Genomic DNA, 23,498 nt, shown 5'->3' with positions numbered 1-23,498 from the left:
TGTGAAGGCCCTCGAGAGGGTGCAGAGGAGATTTACCAGAATGGTTCCGGGGATGGGGGGTCTTAGCTACAAGGACAGGTTGGAGAAGCTGGATTTGTTTTCATTAGAGCAAAGGAGGTTGAGGGGTGATTTGATAGAGGTGTATAAGATTATGACTGGTTTGGATAGGCTAGACGGGGAAAGGCTGTTCCCACTAGTTGATGGTACAAGGACTAGGGGACACAGATTTAAGGTTTTGGCCAAGAAATACAGGGGGGACATGAGGAAAAACTTTTTTACGCAGCGAGTGATGACTTGGAATTCGTGGAAGTGGAGACACTCAATGTTTTCAAGGGGAGGCTGGATAGGCACTTGAGGGAAATAAACTTGCAGGGCTACGGGGATAGAGCGGGGGAATGGGACTGATTGGATTGCTCTACAGAGAGCTGGCACGGACTCGATGGGCCGAATGGCCTCCTTCTGTGCCGTTATGACTCTATGACTATGTCAGGCTGTTGCTTGACTAGTCTGGGGGACAGCTCTCCCAATTTTGGCACAAGTCCCCGGATGTTGGTGAGGAGGATTTTGCAGGGTCGACTGGGCTGGGTGTGCCTTTGTTGTGTCCGAAGCCGGTGCAGAGGTTGATGCTGGGTGGCCTTTCCGGTTTTATTTTTATTGTTTCTTGTAGCTGTTTGTTACAACTAAGTGACTTACTAGGCCATTTCTGAGGGGCAGTTAAGAGTCAACCACATTGCTGTGGGTCTGGAGTCACATATAGGCCAGACCGGGTAAGGACGGCAGATTTCCTTCCCAAAAGGACATTCGTGAACCAGGTGGGTTTTTACGACAATCCAGTAGTTTCATGGTCACCATTACTGATACTAGCTTTTTATTCCAGATTTATTTAACTGAATTTAAATTCCCCAGCTGCCGTGGTGGGATTTGAACTCACGTCTCTGGATCATTAGTCCAGGCCTCTGGATGACTGGCCCAGTGACATAACCACTATGCTACTGTTCCTGTAAATCTAATCTAAAGTATGAGCATTCTGTCAAATTGAGAAGGTTGAAGGATTTGATAGGTGTTCTAAATGATAAAAAGGAATAGACAAGGAAACATACATTGATTATTTCTCTTAAGTAAATCAAAGACAAGATGAGTTTAGAAGAAACATTTTCATGCAAAGAGTTACTGAAATGTGGAATGCTTTACCAGTAGTAGTGATCAATGCTGAAATCAATTACAGTGTTAAGTACTGGATAATTGTTTTATATATAAAAGAGTAGAGAAAGTAGGAAGATTCTGTGTAAAAAATCAGTTCCCCAAGAGGAGCCTAAATTCAGCCAAGTGAAGACGGGGCAAATATTTTCCTCCTGTGCTAACATTTCTAAATTTCCAATTCAGGACAGGTTCAGAATGAAACCTGGGGCCTTCTTCATCTGTAAGGCTCAGCTAGTCATTGGACAAGTGTGTTGGGCCTCTGCTGGTACTTTCAAACTTTCGTCGGGATAATTCAACTTGCTCTCCATCCCAAATGGTTTTCCCGAAGAAAAGGAGCTCAGGTAGCGGGTTCTGCAACCCATTGTCGAAACCCTTAGACTTTGTGACATATAAACTCATGGGGGGATAATGCCCTGAGCCACAACCTCAGCCTTGTGTGAGAAACGTCAGCGATGGATTGCTGCAGCAACTTCACTACCTAAACATCATCAGTCATATTGGTTGCTAGCAATGGACATGACTTATCCATGACCTGTATGGTTGCCAAATTGAATTCAGTGGACTAGATATGCACACACACTTGGGGGTTTCATATGAGGCCATCCCCCAACTGATGGGTTCCCTAGCAGTAAAGCTTCTTACCCCATACATCCAGCTGCTGAGATCACCGTCGAGAAGGAATTAGGGATTTTCCCTGCCATGTATCCAGACAATGACCTGTAATTCAGCTGGAGCTGTGCAACAGGATGGGTGTCCTCTTTTATAATAATCTTAGCCTTGGTTGAGACCATTCCTTGGTCTCACAACTCCTTACACAAGTCATGCTGGAATTAGAATCACAGCCAGCCATTCGGTCCATCGTGCCTGTGCCGGCTCTTTGAAAGTGCTAGCCAATTAGTCCCAATCCCCTGCTCTTTCCCCATAGTTCTGCAAAATTTTCCTTTTCAAATATTTATCCAGTTCCCTTTTGAAAGTTACTACTGAATCTGCTTCCACCAGCCTTTGAGGCAGTGCATTTTAAATCACAACAACTTGCTGTGTAAAAATAATTCTCCTCATCTCCTCCTCTTGTTCTTTTGCCAATTATCCTAAATCTGTGTCCTCTGGTAACCGACCCTTCTGCCAGTGGAAACAGCTGCTCCCTATTTACTCGGTCAATTTTGAACACATCTATTAAATCTCCCCTTAACCTTCTCTGCTCGAGGGAGAACAATCCCAGTTGCCTTTAGGCCAACTGATACATACATCAGTAAAGGAGTCTTTCATATATCAATATATACTGAGGTCAAGGCCTCATGAGGTAGAGCTGAAGTCAACTGCGTGACGGCAGCCTCACGTTGAGCTGGAGCCTAGACGGACATATTTGGAATCAATACAGCTGCTTCATTGAAGGTTCTGCTGACTCAGCAGGTCCCCAATGTTGTCCACTGATGGGCTGATTTGTGAAGCTTGTGGAATGCAGAGCCTCCTGCCCCACTCAGTGCTTTTCTCATGGCCAAACAAACCACTGGTGCAGCTTTAACGTGAGCTTTTGTGAACACTGCCTACTTTCACCATTCAACAGCAGAACACAATAGAAACGGGTGCGGTGACTATACATTATCGGGAAGGAGTAGCGCTCAATATAAATTCTGAAGCCAGTTGTGAATATTAGCCAGCAGCCACATGGTCCAGGTGTGAGAAGGCTAAGCGGAATTTTAATAAAGATTTTTTTTTAAATAATAAAGGGTTTTGATAGGGTGAATAGGGAAAGACTATTTCTTCTGTGGCGAGGGGGGTCATCAATATCACTAAACGAGTGAGATGGGGGGTTTGAATACATTTTATTTATGCTGGGAGTCGTTGCTCTAACAGGGCTAATAGGGTTACATTATGAGGACAGGTTGAATAGAATAGGCTTCGGTTGAATATAGAAGATGATCTAATTGAGCTTTGCGGAACACCTCCATTCAGTCCATAAGGGTGACCCTGAGCTTCCAGTCGCCTGTCACTTTAATTCTCCGCTTCACTCCCACTCTGATCTCTCTGTCCTCGGGCTATTACACTGTTCCAATGAAGCTCAACGTAAGCTCGAGGAACAGCACCTCATCTTTCGATTAGGCACTTTACAGCCTGCCGGACTCAATGTCGAGTTCAACAATTTCAGATAATAATCCCTGCCCCCATTTTTCATGCTGTATGATTTTGCCATTCCCATTTGCAACATTTTATCTTTCCCGCCTCTTGCATAAGCACAATATGTTCTTTCAATTCCTTCCTCCCCTCCTAACCCCCCCGTCTCTGCACCTGCTTAATATCTGTTACAACTCCAGCCTTTTCCAGTTCTGATGAAGGGTCCCAGACATGAAACGTTAACTCTGTTTCTCTCTCTACGGATACTGCCTGGCCTGCTGAGTATTTCCAGCATTTTCTGTTGTTATTTCAGATTTCCAGCATCCGCAGTATTTTGCTATTGTATGTAGAGGTATTTAAAATGATTGAAGGAGTTGATAGGGTAGATAGAGACTATTTCCTCTGGTGGGGGAGTAGCATTAAAATTAGAGCCAGGCCGTTCAGGGTTGATGTCAGGAGCACTTCTTCACACAAAGGGTCGTGGAAATCTGGAACTCTCGCCCCCAAAAAACTGTTGAGGCTGGAAAATTTCAAAACTTTGATTGATAGATTTTTGATAGGCAAAAGGTATTAAGGGTTATGGGACCAAGGCAGGTAAATGGAGTTAAGATACAGATTAGCCATGATCTAATGAAATAGTATAACAGGCTCGAGGAGCTGAATGGCCTGCCCCTGTTCCTATGTTTACCAGAGAGAGGAGTTAAGGCAGAGCCTGGCATGAGCAGGAGCCTTTAAGGGAAAAGTAGATAGACATATGCAGCAGAGGAAAAGACGGAGCTATGGGATTGTTCTTGGACTGCTCCAGCAAAGAGTTGGCACTGACACAATGGTCTTTGTTGTTGTAAATTTCCATGCTTCAGTGATCCAAGCTGGTGCCAGCTAAATGGAGTGCCAAGTTTTTTTTTCCCCGGACTATTACCAAGAATAGAATGATCAAAACTTAATGAAACATTAGAGAAATGTTCCTCTTATGTTTTGATTGACTTAAAACAGACTCGAGAACGATCAAAATATCAGGGTTACCCAACTGCTCAAAGTACACATTTTCTTAGAGACAATGGTGACTTCTCCATGAGAAAACAGCAATTCCGAGGTTTGTGCAGAACAACTGAAAATTAAGTGAAAATTCCCATATTGATATTACCTCAAAGTTTCAGAAAATAACAGTTACAGGATAAAGTTCCAGAGTTTGACACTGATAAGGAAAGCTTAACTGTTAAATATCATATGCATCCACCCAATTAGGGCTCGTCTAGGCATTTTGAATAAATTAGCAAATACCTCTCAATAGCCAAAGTGCTCTATTCACACATCCTGCTTTGACAAAGATTTCTGCAGCAATATTAATGATCTGGCATCTTGATACAGCGCACTCGCTGACCAGCCCCTTCAACACTGTGAAATTCACTTGAATTTCCTGCAACACGTCCAAAACTTTTCTTGCCTGTTCAATGAAACAAAATATACGCACAATTCAATTAAAGTTCAACACATACTTAATTTAAACCATGCACCTTCCTAAATCTAAAAAAACAAAAAGCAAAATACTGCGGAGGCTGAAATAAAAACAGAAAATGCTGGGAACACTCGGCCGCTTTGGCAACGTCTGTGGAGAGAGAAACAGAGTTAACGTTTCAGGTCGATGACCTTTCATTAGAACTGGACGGTGTTAAGAGATGAACAGCTTTTAAGCAAGTGTGGACACAGGGAAAAGGGGAAAGGTCTGTGATAGGATGGAGGGCAGGAGTGATTAAATGACAAAAGATGATGATGATGCAAGTCAAAATGGGGTGACATGCAACAAGTATAAAACTTTCCTGACACCAATGGATCAGAGTAAATTTCTCTTGCTGTGGCACATCGAATTGAGAATGGTGGGGGACAATCGAGCAACTCGCAAGAGGCGGCTCCATGGAAATCCCCACCCTTAATTATAATCAGCCTAGCCCTTGAATATCAGAGACAACGCTAAAGTATTTGCAAATATTTTCAGACAAAATGTGCCAAGTGGACAGATGTCAACGTCCAGCTAAATTGGTTGGCTCCACATGACATTAAAAGGTTTAGTGCACTGGTCACAGGGAAGGCTAGGAGGCTTGATAACACCCTGGCTGTAGTGCTGAACACTAGAACTAGTCGCCCCGTTCCCCGGTCAAGCTATTCCCTTGCAGCAATTACACTGGTACCTACCCGACAATGTGGAAAACTGCCCAGGAATGTCCTACCCACAAAACGCTTAACAGATCTAACCCAACTAATTACCCAACCCAACTTCCGGTCACCTGTCATTTTAACTCACCGCCCCATTCCCACTCAGACCTCACCGTCCTCGGGCTCTTGCATTGTTCCACGGAAACCCAGCGTAAGCTCGAGGAACAGCACCTCATCTTCCGATTAGGCACTTTACAGCCTTCCGGACTCAATATCGAGTTCAACAATTTCAGATCATAACCTCGGCTCCCATTACATTTTTATATATATTTTATCCACACCTTTGTTTTGTGCCCTTCCCCCTTTTTTCTCTCCCACATGGCAGCTGTCTCCCATTCTGCCAGCGCGTTTCACACTTCACACTGCATCCATTTAATAAACATCTCGAGCCGTCTTTTGTCTCCACTAGTCCGATCACCATCTCGTCTGGTTTTGAATACCTCTTAATGTCTCTTCACTTCTCTTTTGTTCTTTCATCCCCCATTTCCCAGCCCCCAAACTGGCCTTTTAATCTGTTTCATTTCCTGTGTTTGCTCTCAGTCCTGACGAAGGGTTTCGACCTGAAACGTTGACTCTATTTCTCTCTCCACGGATGTTGCCTGGCCTGCTGAGTTTTTCCAGCATTTTCTGTTGTGATTTCGGATTTCCAGCATCCGCAGTATTTTGCTATCCAACTAATTACCACCCTGCCAGCCTCCTTCCAGTCACTAGCAAAGTAATGGAAGGAGTTATTAACTGTGGCACCTACACACCAAAAACATGCTTGCCAACCCGAAGTTCCACCAGAAGTCTTGATCCAGACTTGCACTTAAGAGCTGAGTGCCAGAGGAGAGAGGAGAATAGCTTGCCTTGACACTAAGGCAGCATTCGACCGAATAGGGAACCAAGGAGCCCTAACAAAACTGAGGTCAATCGGAGTCAAGTGGAAGACCTTCCAGTGGCAGGAATCATCTCCGACACAAATGAAGATGGTTGTTGGGAGGCCAATCGTAATCCCTGGGCATCACTGCTGTAGTTCCTCAGGGATGTGTTCTCTGCCAAACCAATGTATAACCTTGCCCCAGTTATATTCATGGCTATCTGATTTCTTCTCAAACCAGTCACCCGCTAATTCCTTTCCACTCAAAAGATTCCCCAAACCAGTGGGCTCCCTTTTCTATTTTATACTCCTCCTCAATACCAATGTCCTCCTCCAGTCATCATCTAACCCTACTCATCTTTCTACTGATGATTTCATTCTACATTCATCTACTTCTTTCAGATGTCATGGCATCAGTACTTACTGTGACACAAATGAAACATGATAGTCTATAACATGTCATGGTGTTGGCTTCTTTCTGTCACTGTATGTATGCGATTAAAAACCAGGTGCACTCACAGAAAATGGCCTAGCTTGTCTTGACACAACGGCTCCAGAATATAGACCTTGTATCTGGCCAAGATGCCAGAGTGAGAAAGGACAAGGCACTTGATTCAATTACAAGCATACCTTGTGGATTTTGTTTTTGCACATATATTTGATTGACAGCTCAGAGATTAAGACACAAATTAAAATTTGCTTCATTCCAGAAATTTATTTCTAAATGCATTTCTCAAACTATAAAAAAAAGGTATAGTCTGTCTGAAGCCACCATAGAGACTGATAGACCACAGAGACTCTATGGACTGTTGAGTACCATCCATCATGTAAAGGTTATTATTCATGGACCTTGGGGTCGATTTTCATTGACCCATGGAGTCGGGATTGGAGGCGTGCGGGGGGTTAAAATCCCGAAATCAGGGGTCCTGACACCATCCCGCCCCCAACCCGCCTCCATGTAAGTTTCAAAGGAGGCGGGTACCCGCCCCCCCCCCGAGGCAGGAGGGGGATTAGTGCCAATTAACTGCCTGTTAACAGGTAGTTAACAGGCAGTTTTTAGCCTAATCCCTATTTTGAGGGGTGTCGTGTGGGATTCCCGACAGCTCCAAACCACAACAAGTTAGAGTCGTCGGGCCGTCGGGTTGAAGGACTTGGAGGGGTCGAGATGTCGGTGTTCAGGTGAGTGATGGGTGCATGAGTGCAAAGGTAAGTGTGTTTGGTGTGTCTAAAGTGTGTAAAGAAGTTTAAATGACCTGTACTTACCTTTTCAGCCTTCCTTCTTCTAGGTTTCGGGAGTCCATCAGCTCCCCGGCACAGAAAGCAGAATGGCTGCGATCTGTCAAAAGTGACAGCCTGTAGCTTTCTGTGCCGGTGAGATTTCTAACTGAGTCTGTGTAGAAGGACTCAGGTTAGAAGTAAGACTGTCAGTGTTTGACAGCTTCAAACAGCTGTGAAACACTGATATTTCATCTGTCAAAACGTCTTGACAGATGAAATTTCAGTCTGTGACGTCACCTGTTGCCGGGTGGCCCTTAATTGGCCTGCTGAACCCACAACCTTCTGACTCAGAGGCGAGAGTGCTACTAACTGAGCCAGGGCTGACACTAGTAAATAGGTAAAGAACTTCATTAAAATAATGCGCGTAGCCATCAATCAGTGCACTATAAAGTGTGGACATAAGAATTTCAACCTCTTACTGGGAGCGGTGATCAAGGGTGATAAGAAACTAAGTTTTGATTTCTCTTTAGTGTTGAAAATGACAATGGGAAAAAGCAAGGATGAAGATATAAAATAAATGGAAATCTTCTGAAAATAAATTAAATTCAGACTATTTTCCATCGAGATAAACGGGCCTTGAACATACCTTTCTCCAATGCTCACTTTTATAGTATGCAACCATCACAGAGGTTCCAATCCTGCCAAGCAATTTCTTGGCCATATCATTGATGTGTGGCTTTTGGCACACTGAAAAACAAAGCAGAACAGACAAGTGTAAATTATGTTTGCTGTGTTGTAGTAATTAGTCCAGCACTCATTTTATTACTTTCCGTCCAACTTCCTGTTGTCGTAATTATTGGTAATGCTTTTATGGCAACATTTATAATTGAAACTGCCTAGGTTTATACAGGAAACTCTTTGGTATCCGGCACCGACGGGGTGCCGGTTTATCAAAAAGTCCGGATTACAGAGAGGTATAGTTAAAAGGTACGAGAGCTCCGTACACAGCAACAAATCCAGGCTTCCCTGTTGCTTAGCAACATGTGCAGGAACTCCGGCCACAGACCAAGCGTCCTGCACGAACCCCAGTTACACAGCCACAGATCCAGAAACTGCCACTAATATGAAGTAAAACTTACCTGAACCTACTCCTGAATTTTGCCGGTTAACAGAGATTTCCAGTTAGGTGCCGGTAAATCGAGTTTCCTGTAATGGGAACTTTCAATGTAAACATTTACTTGTCACAATGTGGCTGCAGGCCTCCCACCACCAGTGTACTGTGGTGCCTCATCATTCCCTTCAACCAGCTTTCCCCACTTCAGCGCTATTCGTTCTCCCCCACCCGTTGCAAACCACACGTCCAGAAGGCATTTTCCATTCTTAACCGGGAAATGGCTCTTCAAATGCAGGGTTGGGATTCCCTTAAAGATCTTCCCATGATATTGAGAAAGACACTGCCATTTAACACCTTTAGTTAGCTCATGGGTATGGTAACCTTGTGGTTAAGGTACTGGAATAGCAACCCAGAGGTTGAGAGTGAAAATCCCACCATGGCAAGTGGTGAAACTAAATTCAATAAATCTGGTCAATTGTTCTTGTGCTAGCACCCGAAAATGAACATGAAATCTGCCGGATTGTCATGAAACCCCAACTGGTTTACTGACATCCTTCAGGGATAGGAACCTTCCACTCCTACCCGGTCTGGGTGACCTGTGACTCCAGTCCTACACTACATGTTTGACTTTAATTGCCCCAAGGGCTACCAGGGACAGGCAATAAATATTGTTTTGCAAGTGCTGCCTACCTCCCAAGAAAAAAAAATGCACGTTAAATAAAGGCCTTCAATTAAGGTCATGGGGAAGCCACTGAGTAAATCCTACCCCGACACCACTACCCCACACTGTGGCTTCTTCTGCATCCCATATCTGCTCTTCCCAGCACCATTCCAGTTCCTTACCCCAAACCACTGCCATATTCCTGACCCTAATCTTTGGCCTCACATCCCATACCAGCCAGAATACTTTACATCGCTGATGCTCCCCACCCCAATGCTTTGCAACACTTCCTTTCCCAATTTTGCGCCCTCCTCAATTCCACTCAGTTAATGTTCCCCTTGACATTCCCCGGTACGAGACACAAGCGAGACTGAAATACAGAGACACAAATGGGCAGAGTGAAAAGGTGGAAACAAAGATAAGTGCAATGCATTGAGTGACATAAGGAGAGAAAGAGACAGTGGCAAACAAAAGGGGGGCACAGATACACGGAGGCAGAGAGGGACACGGAGACAAACGGGAGAGCAAGCAAAAAAGAGGAGAAATATCATGGAGACACACAGAGGAAGCATGGGAGCAATAGGAGACCTGGGAGCACCAAGCAAAAACTCTAATACGATAGCAAAATACTGCGGATGCTGGAAATCCGAAATAACAACAGAAAACGCTGGAAAAACTCAGCAGGCCAGGCAACATCCGTGGAGAGAGAAACAGAGTTAACGTTTCAGGTCGAAACCCTTCTTCAGAACTGAGAAAAAAGCAGGAAATGAAACAGATTAAAAGGCCAGTTTGGGGGCTGGGAAATGGGGGAGGGGATGAAAGAACAAAAGGGAAGGTCAGTGAGAGGTGAAGAGACATTAAGAGATATTCGAGACGAGACGCGATGGTAATAGGACAGGTAAAGAGACAAAAGATCAAACACAAGAAGGGAAACTGAAAGCAATGAAGATGAACAAGGTTGAAGAGCCAAACGGAGATCCCGTCGAAGAGAAGAGCAGAACTTCTTCAAGGTGGGCATTCCTAGAAGAGGTGTGGCAGTGAACCAAACACTAATACGATAGCAAAATACTAGACTGGGTTGCAGTAGTGGTGTTACAATTGGTCTCAGTTAGGGAGTGAAAAACTGGCCAGGGTTCCTGATTTTGATCGTTGTCCAATCTATACATTTGTGGCCATTAGCTGAGGACGAGATGAGGCTTGGCTGCAGCTCACCTTTCATTGAAGAGTACTCTGACATGGACGGTCTATGAGGAATGCCCCTTGGGGCAGGTAACCAGAGGATGACGGGGAGCTATACCTCTACGAGGAGCTGCTGCCTTTAGCAACACTGAACATGCAATCAGTGAACGATGCAACTCTCAAAACCACGAGGGATCCGGCACCCATTAATTTTTAGGCTGACTATCGAAATGCATGCGGAAGATAGACAAATGAGGAAAAACACAATTAAAAGACAGTCGATCATTTTTGTCACTTAAAAACTACAGTAAAATTCTCAACATACATGGAGGAAAAGAACTGGTCAAAAAAAAAACCTGCAGTGACATTGCTTTAGTAGTGGCCAGATTTCTGGCAGTGGTAAATTTTGTAGAGCAACCCTGAAGCCAGTAACTAAGACCATCCAATACTTTTTGTGCTAACGTTGAACGAATGAGCCACACCTGCTTTTGCAAATTCACAGAAGGGGACCGCAGCTCCATTATCCTTGCTTTTTACGAGAGCAACCGCAATGCATGCGGCAATTCTGTGGAGCTCGCTTTTAGCATCATAGTTCCAGTGCAAATTCTGAAATAAAGTTCCCATCTTGCTCCATTCTCCTTTTTCTTTATATTGCTGCAAAGCAAAATATCAAAAACCACAATGATCAGAAACCCTCCCTAGATCGAAGACACTAATGTACATGGTGTAGTACAGAGACCTGTAGGCCAGGAAGACCTGTGCTGAGTGGGGTGGCTTTAGCTGGGGTGGGAGTGTGGTGCTAACGTGGACTTCAGTTAAGATTTTAGTGATATCAGTCGAGGGATAAATATTGGCCAGGACACCGGGGATAACACCCCTGCTCTTCTTCGAATAGTGCCACGGGCTCTTTTACATCCACCCGAGAGGGCAGACGAGGCCTCGGTTTAACGTCTCATCGGAAAGACGACACCTCCGACAGTGCAGCACTTCCACAGTACTGCACTGGGAGTGTCAGCCTTGATTATGTGCTCAAGTCTCTGGAGTGGGACTTGAACCCACAACCTTCTGACTCAGAGGTGAGAGTGCTAGCCATTGAGCCTAGGCAAAAGAATAAATATTTCAAAAAATTACTTCTTGAAGAGTAGAAATTTGCTGGGCTATGGGGAAAGAGCAGGGGGGGAGTGGGACTAATTGGAGAGCTCTTTCAAAGAGTCGGCACAGGCACAATGAGCCAAATGGCCTCCTTCTGTGCTGTAAGATTCTAGATGATGCAAGGGTATGACAAAGGGCAGGGGAAATGGAGAGCTGCCGCAATGGACCGTACGGTCTCCTTTGGTATTGTAAAATTCTATGGTTCTATAATTGGCAAAGCTGGGCAACATGCGGCACTGTAGCACGGTACCACTGGTGGTGGGAGCGACTGAACGGCTATACTTATGACAACAATTTGTATTTATATAGCGCCTTTGAAGTAGAAAAATGTCCCAAGGTGCTTCACAGGAGCGTTATCAAACAAAAACAAAATCTGACATCAAGCCATATAAGGAGATGTTTGGGCAGATGACCAAAAGCTTGGTCAAAGAGGTAGGATTTAAGGAGGAGAGAGTGGTAGAGAGACGGAGGTTTAGGGAGGGAATTCCAGAGCTTAGAGCCTAGGCAGCTGAAAGCTGAATGGTGGCGCAATTAAAATTGGTGATGTTCAAAAGGCCAGAATAGACAGAGCGCAGAGGTCTAGAGGGATTATAGGGCTGGAGGAGATTAGAGATAAGGGAGGGCGAGGCCCTGGAGGGATTTGCAAACATCACAAATGCTGTTCAAAATCATTATACAGGAAACATACATCTGTCTGTATATTGCATAAAGAATAATGTATTTTAGCAAATCTCTCATAGTGTTGCTTAAAGTGAGTTGGAGTATACACTTTTTAATGCCATGTAACATACATTATATCACTAGTTCCACTGACTTACAGTGATTGAATAACTTAAGTGGCATTTTTAGCAGAGTGGTAGTTCTTGTGATATTTTCAGGCTCGAGTTGAAATGATTGTGTGCATAATTGCATATAATGGCCCAGAAATTCGGGTCGGGGGCTTCCCGCGGGTGCAAGCCCCCGACCTGCACTTACCTCGCGCGCCGGCAGTTGAACTGTAGGGCCCCGTGGAATTCCGCTTCGGGGCCTGGCCCAGCTGCTGGCACGCTGTACTTGCGTATCCCAGGGGCGTAGTTAGTGCGATGCGTCCCCTGGGATCACGTGAGCCATGGGCAGCCAATCGGAGGAGGGGAAAGCCCATTCATAAGATTGACAGGAAGACCTGTCTAAACTTATGAATACTACGGGCCCCAAAATAGCAGTAAACCTTCAAATAATTTTTTTTTTTTTTTTAAATCACACTTTTTAAATAAACTATAAATTACATTAAATAACTATTTTAAACAATAAATTAAATTTTTGAAATTTTTTAAAATAAAAAAACGGCTAAAAATAAACTTACTTTGTTTTAAAGTATTGAAAAATAATACACCTGTGGAAAAAATGTTTTAATTTTAATTAATTGACCACTTACCTTGTAAAAAGCAGGCCTTACGCCTGCTTTTTAAAATGTGTAAATCCTGCAGGCTTAACCTCGCGTGAAAACCTGCAAAAAAAAAACCTAAGTTCAAAGCGCACGCGCAGCCTCTCCCACGCGCGCGTTCGACCTCTGAACCCCTTCATTCAGAGGATCGGAACTGCTGGTTTCCCGCGCATGCGCAGTACATGCAGGAAACCCGCACTTCCATTCGGCCTACGGGTGAGTACCCCGTGCGTACTCACTCGTGGAGGCCCGAATTTCTGGGCCAATATGTTGAGTGATAAGGAGAGGGGGATTATATCATGCAATTGAGAACCTATCATCATGCTGGTATATTTTAAGTGTTGTGGAATAAAGAGTTATGATAAAAATTTAAGTATTTTTTTCCCCCAGTTCTAGGTGGTCCTGGTCTCTCTAATCCAGGCTCAATACAGAAGGATTTTTTTTTTAAGTTGCAGTTAGAACCCTGCGCCAGCCGAAAACAATACACATGCTGTGAGGTTTGTTTCCAAGTTTACAGGCTTGAGAGAGGAACCAAACCACATACAGGAAACTTTGTGTTATCCGGAGGCTAAATGTCCGGCAAGCTCGAGTCACCGGCAAAAATCAGGAGCCGTTTCGTTAGGTTTTTTTTCTTTTCGTTGCTTTTTTCTCAACAGTCAAGCTCTGCAAGGTCTCGCTGAAGCTGTTGCTAAGCTACAGAGATGCTTGCAAGGTACGGCCGACTGTTTAGAAGCTGTTGCTAAGCAACAGGGTTTGTTGCCAGATACGGAGCTCAAAATCTCCATATGTTTCAACATTAGCGCTGGTTTGTCAGGCAGTTTTGATCTAACGGCAACAGCTCGGTCCCGTCGGTGCCGGATAGCACAAAGTTTCCTGTAATTCAAACAAACAGCGCTGGGTTACTGTCCAGTTATGCGTATGACTGGAAACTCCTTTTTAAATTGAATTATTGAATGCACACATTTAATAACACATCGGTTATTTAAATTGAAGGTGCCCCAACAGCTGTTTCAGGGGTATTTAAGCAAATTGAGTTGCTCAAATTGGAAAGAATTGGCTTCGAACCTGCAAGAGGTAGGTCAGTTCTCGTAGTGCTGAGAAATGAAAGAAGCAGTGGAAGAATATTAAATTAATATAGGATTTGTGCATGTGCCTTATTTTCCTTTTGAGAAGCTAGATACTATAAATTTCTACCATAAATATATATGTGTTATTAGTTAATTGCCCATAGTACCCACATGGGGAGTCAATGTTGGAAAGCTTCATCTCAATGCTCTCAAAGAATGTGATGTGAGGAAGTGCAGCGAAGATTCACCAGACTGATACCTGGGATGGCAGGAATGACTATGAGGAGAGATTGGGTCGATTAGGCTTATATTCGCTAGAGTTTAGAAGAATGAGAGGGGATCTCATTGAAACTTATAAAATTCTAACAGGACTAGACACAGGATGTTCCCGATGGCGGGGGATTCCAGAACCAGGGGTCACAGTCTAAAGATAAGGGGTAAGCCATTTAGGACTGAGATGAGGGGGAATTTCTTCACCCAGAGAGTGGTGAACCTGTGGAATTCTCTACCACAGAAGGCAGTTGAGGCCATGTCATTAAATATATTCAAGAAGGAGTTAGATATATTTCTTAAGGCTAAAGGGATCAAGGGAGAAAGCAGGGACAGGGTACTGAATTTGGATGATCAACCATGATCTCATTAAATGGCGGAGCGGGCTCAAGGGGTCGAATGGCCTACTCCTGCTCCTATCTTCTATGTTTCTATGTCAGATCACCCTAACACAGTGCACAACAGAAGTGGCTACTGTAATAATGTGTAGATCTGAGAAAAATAAATAAAGCAAACTGGAGAACTTAAATTAGAGCAAGACACTTTCTCATCTTTTGTCACAATGCAATAGTAGCCGGGAACCTGAAGCACAGAAAGCAACACAAATCAAAATGATTGTCACGACTGACCGACAACAACGAAAACAAACCAATTAGCATTGCCGCACAGCGAAGCAGACAGCAGCAAATGAATAACATTAATGAAGCAACAGGCAGCAAATTAAATGGGCGAGGTGGGCAAGAGCGAATCGGTAAATTCATAAGACCAGAAGTCACTGTGGCAAATCAATAAATCAATTGAGCAGCAGGCACGGCAAGCGGTTAATTACTCAATGGAGCAGTAAATTAAAGAACTAATGATACATACGCCTGGCACACCGAGGGCAGCGGGCACCAAAGACAATAAAAATTACTGGGAACAGCTGGCGCACCAGCTCATCTAACTAACGGAGCAGCCAGTAAATTAATATTCAGAAAGCAGCAGGCACAGCAACGAATTAATAAATTAAGAGCAGCAGGCACCGGTGAATTAATACTCCTTCCCTACCTTTGCCGCTGCTGCTTCCTGCCGCTAAGCGACTTGCGCCGGTTTCACCGGCGGTTTACTTTTCATAGCCCTATGACCGATTGTCATGTAATTGCCGACTGTAAAGATAAGTTAAAAAGAAAAGTAAACGCCTCTTTCAGCTTAAAAAGTTTTTTTTTTTTTTTTTTTTAAAGTTTTCTTCGGCACTTAAACAGTTAATACTATGCATTCGTATAGTATAAAAATCAATTTAAGTGCCTGTAAAACATTCCTGTGCTTTAAAAATGCTTTGCCTGCATGAAAGAAGATTGTTGGGAGTAAAGCTTCCAAATGGAAGGAGGGTGCGGTGGGGGAGTGGTAGTGGGGTCACGGTGCGATCAGGAGTTGCGATGTGTGCTGGGTGAGGGGGGGTGGGCACCAGACCCAAGGCGGTGGGCCACTGTACCGCCAGAGAAATCAAAGAGGGTGCGTAAGCTGATCCAGAAATTGGGCAGCCAGTCACCACACCACCAAGGAAAACAAACCGAGCGAGTGGGTAGGATTTGGGTAAGCTCTATTCCAAAAGCAGATAATGCAAGATTATGGGGGAGAAATTGGGCTATGTAGCGCCCGTTCATCAGGCGCTACGGAGCCTCCTGACATGCAAAAATGGCGTTGGAGATGCGCACAACGTGAAGTGCGGCGGATGCCATCACGGTAAAGGGGTTTGCGCGTGCATACCCAACGACTGCCGGCAGCATGCAGGTTATGACGGCAGTAAATATGCAACGCTGATTTGGCGCCAGCGCTGCCATTTACAAACGTCACGCTCCAGCCTACGCCTTGCCTTAAACTTGCACAGCTGGACACGACATTAAACAGCATGAAGTACACCGCTGCATAAGGGAGGTCACTGAGGCTCTCTATACAGAGATGGCTTCATCTCATTCCCTCTTGCCAGAGATAAGCAGGCAGAGTGAGCACGACTTCCCCATGGTGCAGGGTTCCATTGACTGCCCGCACACTGCCTTGACTGCACACATGTGAACACAGCCATTTTCATACATCAAAAGAGATTCCACTCCCTCAATGTGCAGCTGGTGTGCGACCACAGGCACGATGCAGGTGAATGCCCATTCTCCTGGTAGGAGTCATGATTTCTTCATTCTGCAGCAGTCCTCTGTGCCAGATATATTTAACCCACCATGGCAAGTCAAAGGCTGGCTACTGAGCGACAAGGGTTATCCACTCATGACATGGCTCATGACTCTGGTCCAGAACCCACACACACAGCAGGCATACAATACTGCCACAAGGAACAGTATAGCGCATACCAGCGGCGTCCTCAAGCAATGCTTCTGCTGCCTGGACTGCGCCTAATGTCTCATCATGTGCAAATCCCTCCTCTATCCTAGCCTCTAAAATACACACAGTATTAGTATTTGAGCTGGTGGCTGCGATTGTAAGATCAAGTGACCGTGTCTTTTAATCTTCACTCTCTTCTTCTTCCTCCACTGAAGGTTCCATTTCTTGGACATCCGAAATGAAAAAGGGACAAGGGTTGGGTTGTGGTGAGGGGAAAGGAGAAAGTGAGAAGTGCGTGCTGACACCATCTGCAGCTTCTATATCAGAAGAGATTGAGAGATGAGGGAGAAGTGGGATGAGAGGAGGAGGATGAGGTATGCGGATACCCTCATCATCGATCGCTTCTGCCCCGCCAGTGGCCACGGCCTCAGCGATGCCCCTTCCCATGATGGCCAGCACTGTCTCCTCCATGGGGGTTAAAACATGCAGGTGCGCTTGTCCTCCTCCAGTTCTTTGCTGCTGTCTGCTGTTACGCGCCACCATCTCCTGCCAGGAAGAGGGAAGTGTGTCGGTGAGTGTCGTGCAATATGTCTGGGTGACGTGGCTGTCATGGTTGAATAGCTGCCAGCTGTGAGTTATGGATGCAAGGCTTGCAACAGTAAAGTATGTGAGGGTGAGGTAAAGCATAGGAAGGGTAGAGTTCAATACTGATTGATCGAGATTGTTGGTAGATGGGTGATGGGGGTGCAGTGAATTGAGCAGTGGATGAGGCTAGTGGTGCAGTTGGCAGGATGTGCCATTTGAAGATGAACTCACTAAACTTGACAACTCGCGTCAGATCGCTAAACTTCTTTCTGCACTGCATCCATGTTCTTGGAGCAACACTCCTGTGGCATTGACATCCGCCGCCACTTCTTCTCATTGCCTCCTGAGCATCTGTCTGGAAGGCGTTCTGCACCACCCCCCCCCTGCGGATACAGGACATCTCTCCTTCTTTCCACCTCTTCCACCAAGACCTTCAGTGCACTGTCTGAAACCTTGGTGCACACTCTCACATGTTCAGCCATTGCTCAAACTATCAGAGCACAGACTCAGTTTTCAAATTATTTCCACCACTTCTTTCAATCACAATGCATCTCCCCTTTAAGAGGTGCAGGCTGCCTTTCAGTAGCGTTGGCCACTCGCCATATTGGGGCCCCTGCTGATGCGTGCAGCCAATGAATAGCTTGGGTAGTGCTGTCTACACACAACAATCATGCAAAGCAGTAGGTAGCACAAATTTACCGTGCTGCCTGCAACACAAAGAACAGACGTGGGTTAATCACGTACCACAATCCCCACGCTCGTTTTCGGCGGTTAGCCAATTTCTCCCCTTATATCTTTTTTTTGAAAAGAGGGGAAGAGCTGCAAATGGGGAAGGGGTCCTCAGTGGCCCCTTTTAATGGGTGTAAAACCCAAAAATCAAGTTTAAAGCACCACAGGTGAAAGAAGTAGCTCCAGGTGAACTCAAAATTAGAGTTTATAAAGTAACTGGAGCCAGAAAGAGGAAGGGCTCCAAGACCATGTATTGCAGGAAGTCATAGCTAGAGAGGAATAGTGAGGCAATGGAAAGGAAGTAGGTGAGCATCCATAGGAGGTAGATTAAGAAGCAGGACCTCAAAGGTGGTAACCTCAGGATCATCATCAATGCTAGTCTTTAGCCATTACAGAAGCAGCAGATTAGGATGGTAAATGCATAAAGGCATGGGATAGGAGGGAAGGGTTTAGATTCCTGGAGCACTGGGATGCAAGTAGAGGCAGTGCAGGAAACTCCTGGAGGCCAGATAGATCAGTGTTTCTCAAACTTTTTTGGTTGAAGGACCCCTTTACAAATAGATTAGTAATCACAGATCCCCCATCTAAATTACAATATATATAATATATGAAAGTACTGCATGTAAAGAGTGTTTTAATAGTGCTTTTAAGAAAACAGGTATTTACTTACAGATATCAGTGAGATGGGTGTTCCTGCTTCTCGCACCTATTCTGAGTACTCCGCAGGAACAGATGGTCACCATTAGCCACTTAGTGCTGGACAATTTTTAAAGCCGTCAACAGGCTGGCCAAGGTGAGTGAGGGCACGCGCGCCCATTCACATGCTGGGATGCCGCTGGAAGCGTGACTCACCGCCATACTGTCCCCACTGACATGTTCTGTAACAGCTGCACTGTGGGATTGTGCGTGTTTGCGTGAACACGTTCAGGCACGTGTTTGAAGGACCCCCGCAGGCGCTCTGATCACGTGTCGGGAGGATGGCGCCAGGGAGAGGAATCGACTCGACTGGCAGGGAGCGCTCATTGCAAAGTGAGTGAGAGCTGTGGGCCTCTGTGGAGCCAGGCCCAGCCGTTGAGAATAATTCGCAAGAACTGAATCAGTGTCGGTTTTATAAAGACCCTGGAAAGTCTCTACGGACCCCCAGGGACCGATCATACAGACAAGAGCAATAACTCGGGAGGGAAATCAAGACCAACTCCATTGTAAGTGGTCACCCAAAGGGAGAGAGTTAAGTGCAGCTATGTAGTGGTAATGGAGATCCAATAGAGGAGTAGACAATCACTTGTGTAATGTAAACAAAATGGTGTGTTGCCTCCCCAGTGCCAGGGTAAGGGACATTAAGGAGCAGGTAAGGAAACGCTTGAAAGGGAGGAGGAATCAGCCAGAAAACAATGTACATGTATGAAGCGATGACATAGAGAAAAATAGCAGTCAGGTCCTGCAAAAGGAGCTCAAGGAGTTAGGGGGGAAATTAAGAAACAGTCAGCAACAATCGAAGGATTACTAGCAGATCCAGCGCCAGCCCAGACAAGAAGAGCCAATTTTGGGAAGTAAATGCATGGTTAGAGGCATGATGTGTGGGGATAGGGTTCAGATTCCTGGAGTTGTACCAACACAACTGGAACCAATATCCTTGTGGGGAGGTTATTTAGAGATGTGAGGGAGGGTTTAAAACTAACATGGCACAAGCGAGGGGTAAGCAAGAGATTAGAGAAGACTGTCTGGAAGGGAAAGAAAAATTTAGATTTAAGCAACAAGGAGGTAGGAAGATTAAAATAGGTTAAATAGCACAAGATGAAAAAAGAAATCAGGAAAGGCAAAAATAGGAAAATTGCATAGTCAGAACTGGCCACTAAAAGGATATGGGAAGTGAGTAGGGAGAGTGTGATTGGACTAGGTAGCTCATATGGAGGAAATCATTTGATGGTCTGAGTGGCCTCTTTATTGTAACATTCTGTATTTTTGTTATAAAGCATCATATCCTCAGACTTAAAATGAGCAATGCCACGGGAGATCTGCTAGCACACAAATGAAAACTGTAAGTGCAGCAATTATTTATCTACTTTTTAAAGCACATCGAGATGCACTGTAATGTCACTCAACCCACGCGAGAATTATTGAGGTTCTTTGTTCTCTTAAGTAGGCTCTCAGACACTCCCAGCCTTAATTTGCAATCAGGGTGCGCTATATCCCTCAGAGAATTTGGAATCTGAATTCAAAGCTCCACTTTTTGGCGGTCTGCCTAGTTGACTGGTCCTGCACAAGGACTCTTTTTTCCTCATCTGTGACTTGCCTTTAGTTTAGAGTTTGAAGCATCTATTTGCATTACTGGGTCTATTTTTTCCCCTTTTCATGGTTTAGTGGGAAATAACTCTCAACGCAGGCAAGATTCCACAGGTGACGGCAAAATTCCAAGACAGAAGCTAGTATTCAACATTTTTCTTCCCAAAAACGCAGAGATACTCTTCGGATAACAAGATAATTTTTCTCATTCTGTGAGCAGCATGTGCTTGAAGCAAAGGCCCCTCAAGTGGGAAAAGCATTACTGGTTAGCCTGTGAAAAGGGCCGTTTTATGGGATGCAACAAGGGTAGATTGCAGGTGAAGTCTAGGCCGGATCTTTGATGAGACAGAGGGAAATAAAGTAGCTTCTTTTTATAGAAAACCTTCTCCTGGTTGCCAGCATGCACTTTTGACTAAGAGAATGTCTGAAGGACAGTTAAGCGGGTTCCAGCTAGAGTTACCAACTCTGGTTGGACAGATTCCTGAAGGGTTCATCATCAACAACAACTTGCATTTATATAGCGCCTTTAACGTAGTAAAACGTCCCAAGGCGCTGCACAGGAGTATTTTAAGACAAAAAATTTGACACCGATCCACATAAGGATAAATTAGGGCAGGTGACCAAAAGCTTGGTCAAAGAGGTAGGTTTTAAGGAGCTTCTTAAAGGAGGAAAGAGAGGTAGCGAGGCAGACAGGTTTAGGCAGGGAATTCCAGAGCTTAGGGCCTCGGCAACAGAAGGCACGGCCACCAAAGGTTGAGTGATTATAATCAGGGATGCCCAAGAGGGCAGAATTAGAGGAGCGCAGATATCTCAGGGGAATTGTGGGGCTGAAGGAGATTACAGAGATAGGGAGGGGCGAGGACGTGGAGGGATTTGAAAACAAGGATGAGAATTTTGAAATCGAGGTGCTACTTAACCGGGAGCCAATGTAGGTCAGCGAGCACAGGGGTGATGGGCGAATGGGACTTGGTGCGAGTTAGGACACGGGCAGCCAAGTTTTGGATGACCTCAAGTTTACGTAGGGTGGAATGTGGGAGGCCAACCAGGAGTGCATTGGAATAGTCAAATCTAGAGGTAACAAAGGCATGGATGAGGGTTTCAGCAGCGGATGAGCTGAGGCAAGGGCGGAGACGGGCGATGTTACAGAGGTGGAAGTAGGCGGTCTTTGTTATGCTGCGAATATGTGGTCGGAAGCTCAATTCAGGGTCAAATATGACACCAAGGTTGCGAACAGTGATCACATGACGGCCTGCCTCAAACTCCCCAAATAGCTGTTTCTCCCCCCCATCCCCCCCAAATCTCCAATGCTTTTATAACTAACAAAAGAAAATGTTCAAAAAAATGGGAAAAAAATACAATTGCTTTATTGCCCCTGTGACTTTGCTCCTGGGTGTTGCTCGCAGCAGTTTCCTGGAGATTAATCTTTAATTCCTGGAGACTCCAGGCCAATCCTGGCGAGCTGGCAATCCCTCGTTACAGCTGAAGGGTCTATTTATATGTCAGAAATTTCTAACTGTAGCACTTATAGCCACATCAGGCACAGCATAAGAAAACCTAAAGCACTCTTCATAACGAGAGGACTCACAGTTTTTACATAAATATTAACAGATTTCGGAATGCTGATAAATGTATTTATTTTTTAAAAGAAATAAATCCACACACCTCTATTTCAGCAATTGCAAAATTCAAGTCAAACAGTCCTTCTGGTTCAGTTTGATGAGAAAGTAACCTGGAAGAGAGAAAAAAATATAGCATGCAACTTTCAAAAGGGAATTCAAATCAAATCAAATCAAATCAAATCAACTTTTATTGTCATTGTTAGTGCACAAGTGCAGTACAACGAAATGTAGGCTTGCGGCTCCCGAGAGTGTACATTTAGATTAAGACATTTAAACATTCAACATACATTTGGCTTGTAATACATTAACATAAACATAACCATAATAAAGTGCATTGGCAGATGTGCAGGCTTTAGAGTTTCAGTAGGATGACAGCCCTGGGAAAGAAGCTGTTCCTAAATCTGGTCGTACGGGTGCGAATGCATCTGTAGCGTCTCCCAGATGGCAGGAGGGCGAACAGACTGTGGCTGGGGTGGGTAGGGTCTTTGATGATGGTCCGTGACCTCCGTAAACAGCGTTTCTGGTATATGTGCTCTATGGTCGGTAGCCAGGTGCCGGTAATGCGTTGGGCAGTTTTGACTAGCCGCTGCAGGGCTTTCCGGTCATAGTAGCTACAGCTGCCATACCATACTGTGATACAGTTTGTCAGGATGCTCTCTATTGTGCAGCGGTAAAAGTTAGAGAGGATCAGGGGTGACAGGTTACATCCCTTCAGCCTCCTTAGGAAATATAGGCGCTGCTGGGCCTTCTTCACCAGGGAGGAGGTATTGAGGGACCAGGAGAGGTCTTCCGTGATGTGGACTCCGAGGAACTTAAAGCTGTCCACCCTTTCCACCACAGCCCCATTGATGTGGATGGGGGTGTGATTGGATATATACTTGAAAAGGAAAAATTTGCAGGGCTATGGGGAAAGAGCAGGGGGGAGTGGGACTAATTGGATAGCTCTTTCAATGAGCCGGCACAGGCACGATGGGCCGAGTGGCCTCCTTTTGTGCTGTAAGGTTCCATGTAAGCCTGGAGTATTTTAGAACACATTTGAAAGTTACTATCAAATCTTCTGGTGTTGCTCACAGCGAGTCGGAGGTGACATTGTTGCAAGGGAGGAGTGATTGGAAATGGGGGTGAGGTTGACAATCCATGAAAGAATTTAGGAACGTACAGCACTAGAAAGACCACTGTGGCCCATCTGATGGGTCAGGTTTGTAACAGATCTCCCCAATACGGTATTTTTAATTGGTCCTGGAAAATAGTATTTCCTTACCTACCACAGATAGATAAATACATTTGCTCCCTCCACATTAACACTTAAATAAATCTCAGCATGGGATATGTGGCAGCAACACATTAAAAAAAACACTGCTTTCTTTAGCCCGCCTCTTCACTTGAAATAAGTCATTTATTTTCCATATACCAATATTACATGCCCATATAATTTTATTAATCCATCAAAAGTTCCAAATGTAGCCCACTGATATAGTGATCCAGCGTACACATCACTTATAAACA

General features: G+C 44.8%; 1 protein-coding gene across 2 annotated transcripts in view; it reads right to left on the bottom strand.

Moving 5' to 3' along the window:
* topaz1 (testis and ovary specific TOPAZ 1) overlaps positions 1–23,498 on the bottom strand; it is a 94,217-nt gene that overhangs the window by 13,301 nt on the left and 57,418 nt on the right. For both annotated transcript variants that reach the window (XM_085993707.1, XM_085993708.1), the window contains 4 exons: positions 22,036–22,102; positions 11,037–11,208; positions 8,247–8,347; positions 4,594–4,756 (listed from right to left, as the gene is read on the bottom strand). In XM_085993707.1, the coding sequence (XP_085849833.1) occupies positions 4,594–4,756; positions 8,247–8,347; positions 11,037–11,208; positions 22,036–22,102 (503 nt within the window). The remainder of the gene's footprint in view (positions 1–4,593; positions 4,757–8,246; positions 8,348–11,036; positions 11,209–22,035; positions 22,103–23,498) is intronic.

The sequence above is a fragment of the Somniosus microcephalus genome, chromosome 7, assembly GCF_052327205.1.
Source record: "Somniosus microcephalus isolate GS21.2 chromosome 7, FLI_Smic_1.0, whole genome shotgun sequence".
Lineage (NCBI taxonomy): Eukaryota > Metazoa > Chordata > Chondrichthyes > Squaliformes > Somniosidae > Somniosus > Somniosus microcephalus.
This window is presented reverse-complemented; position numbering and strand designations above follow the sequence as displayed.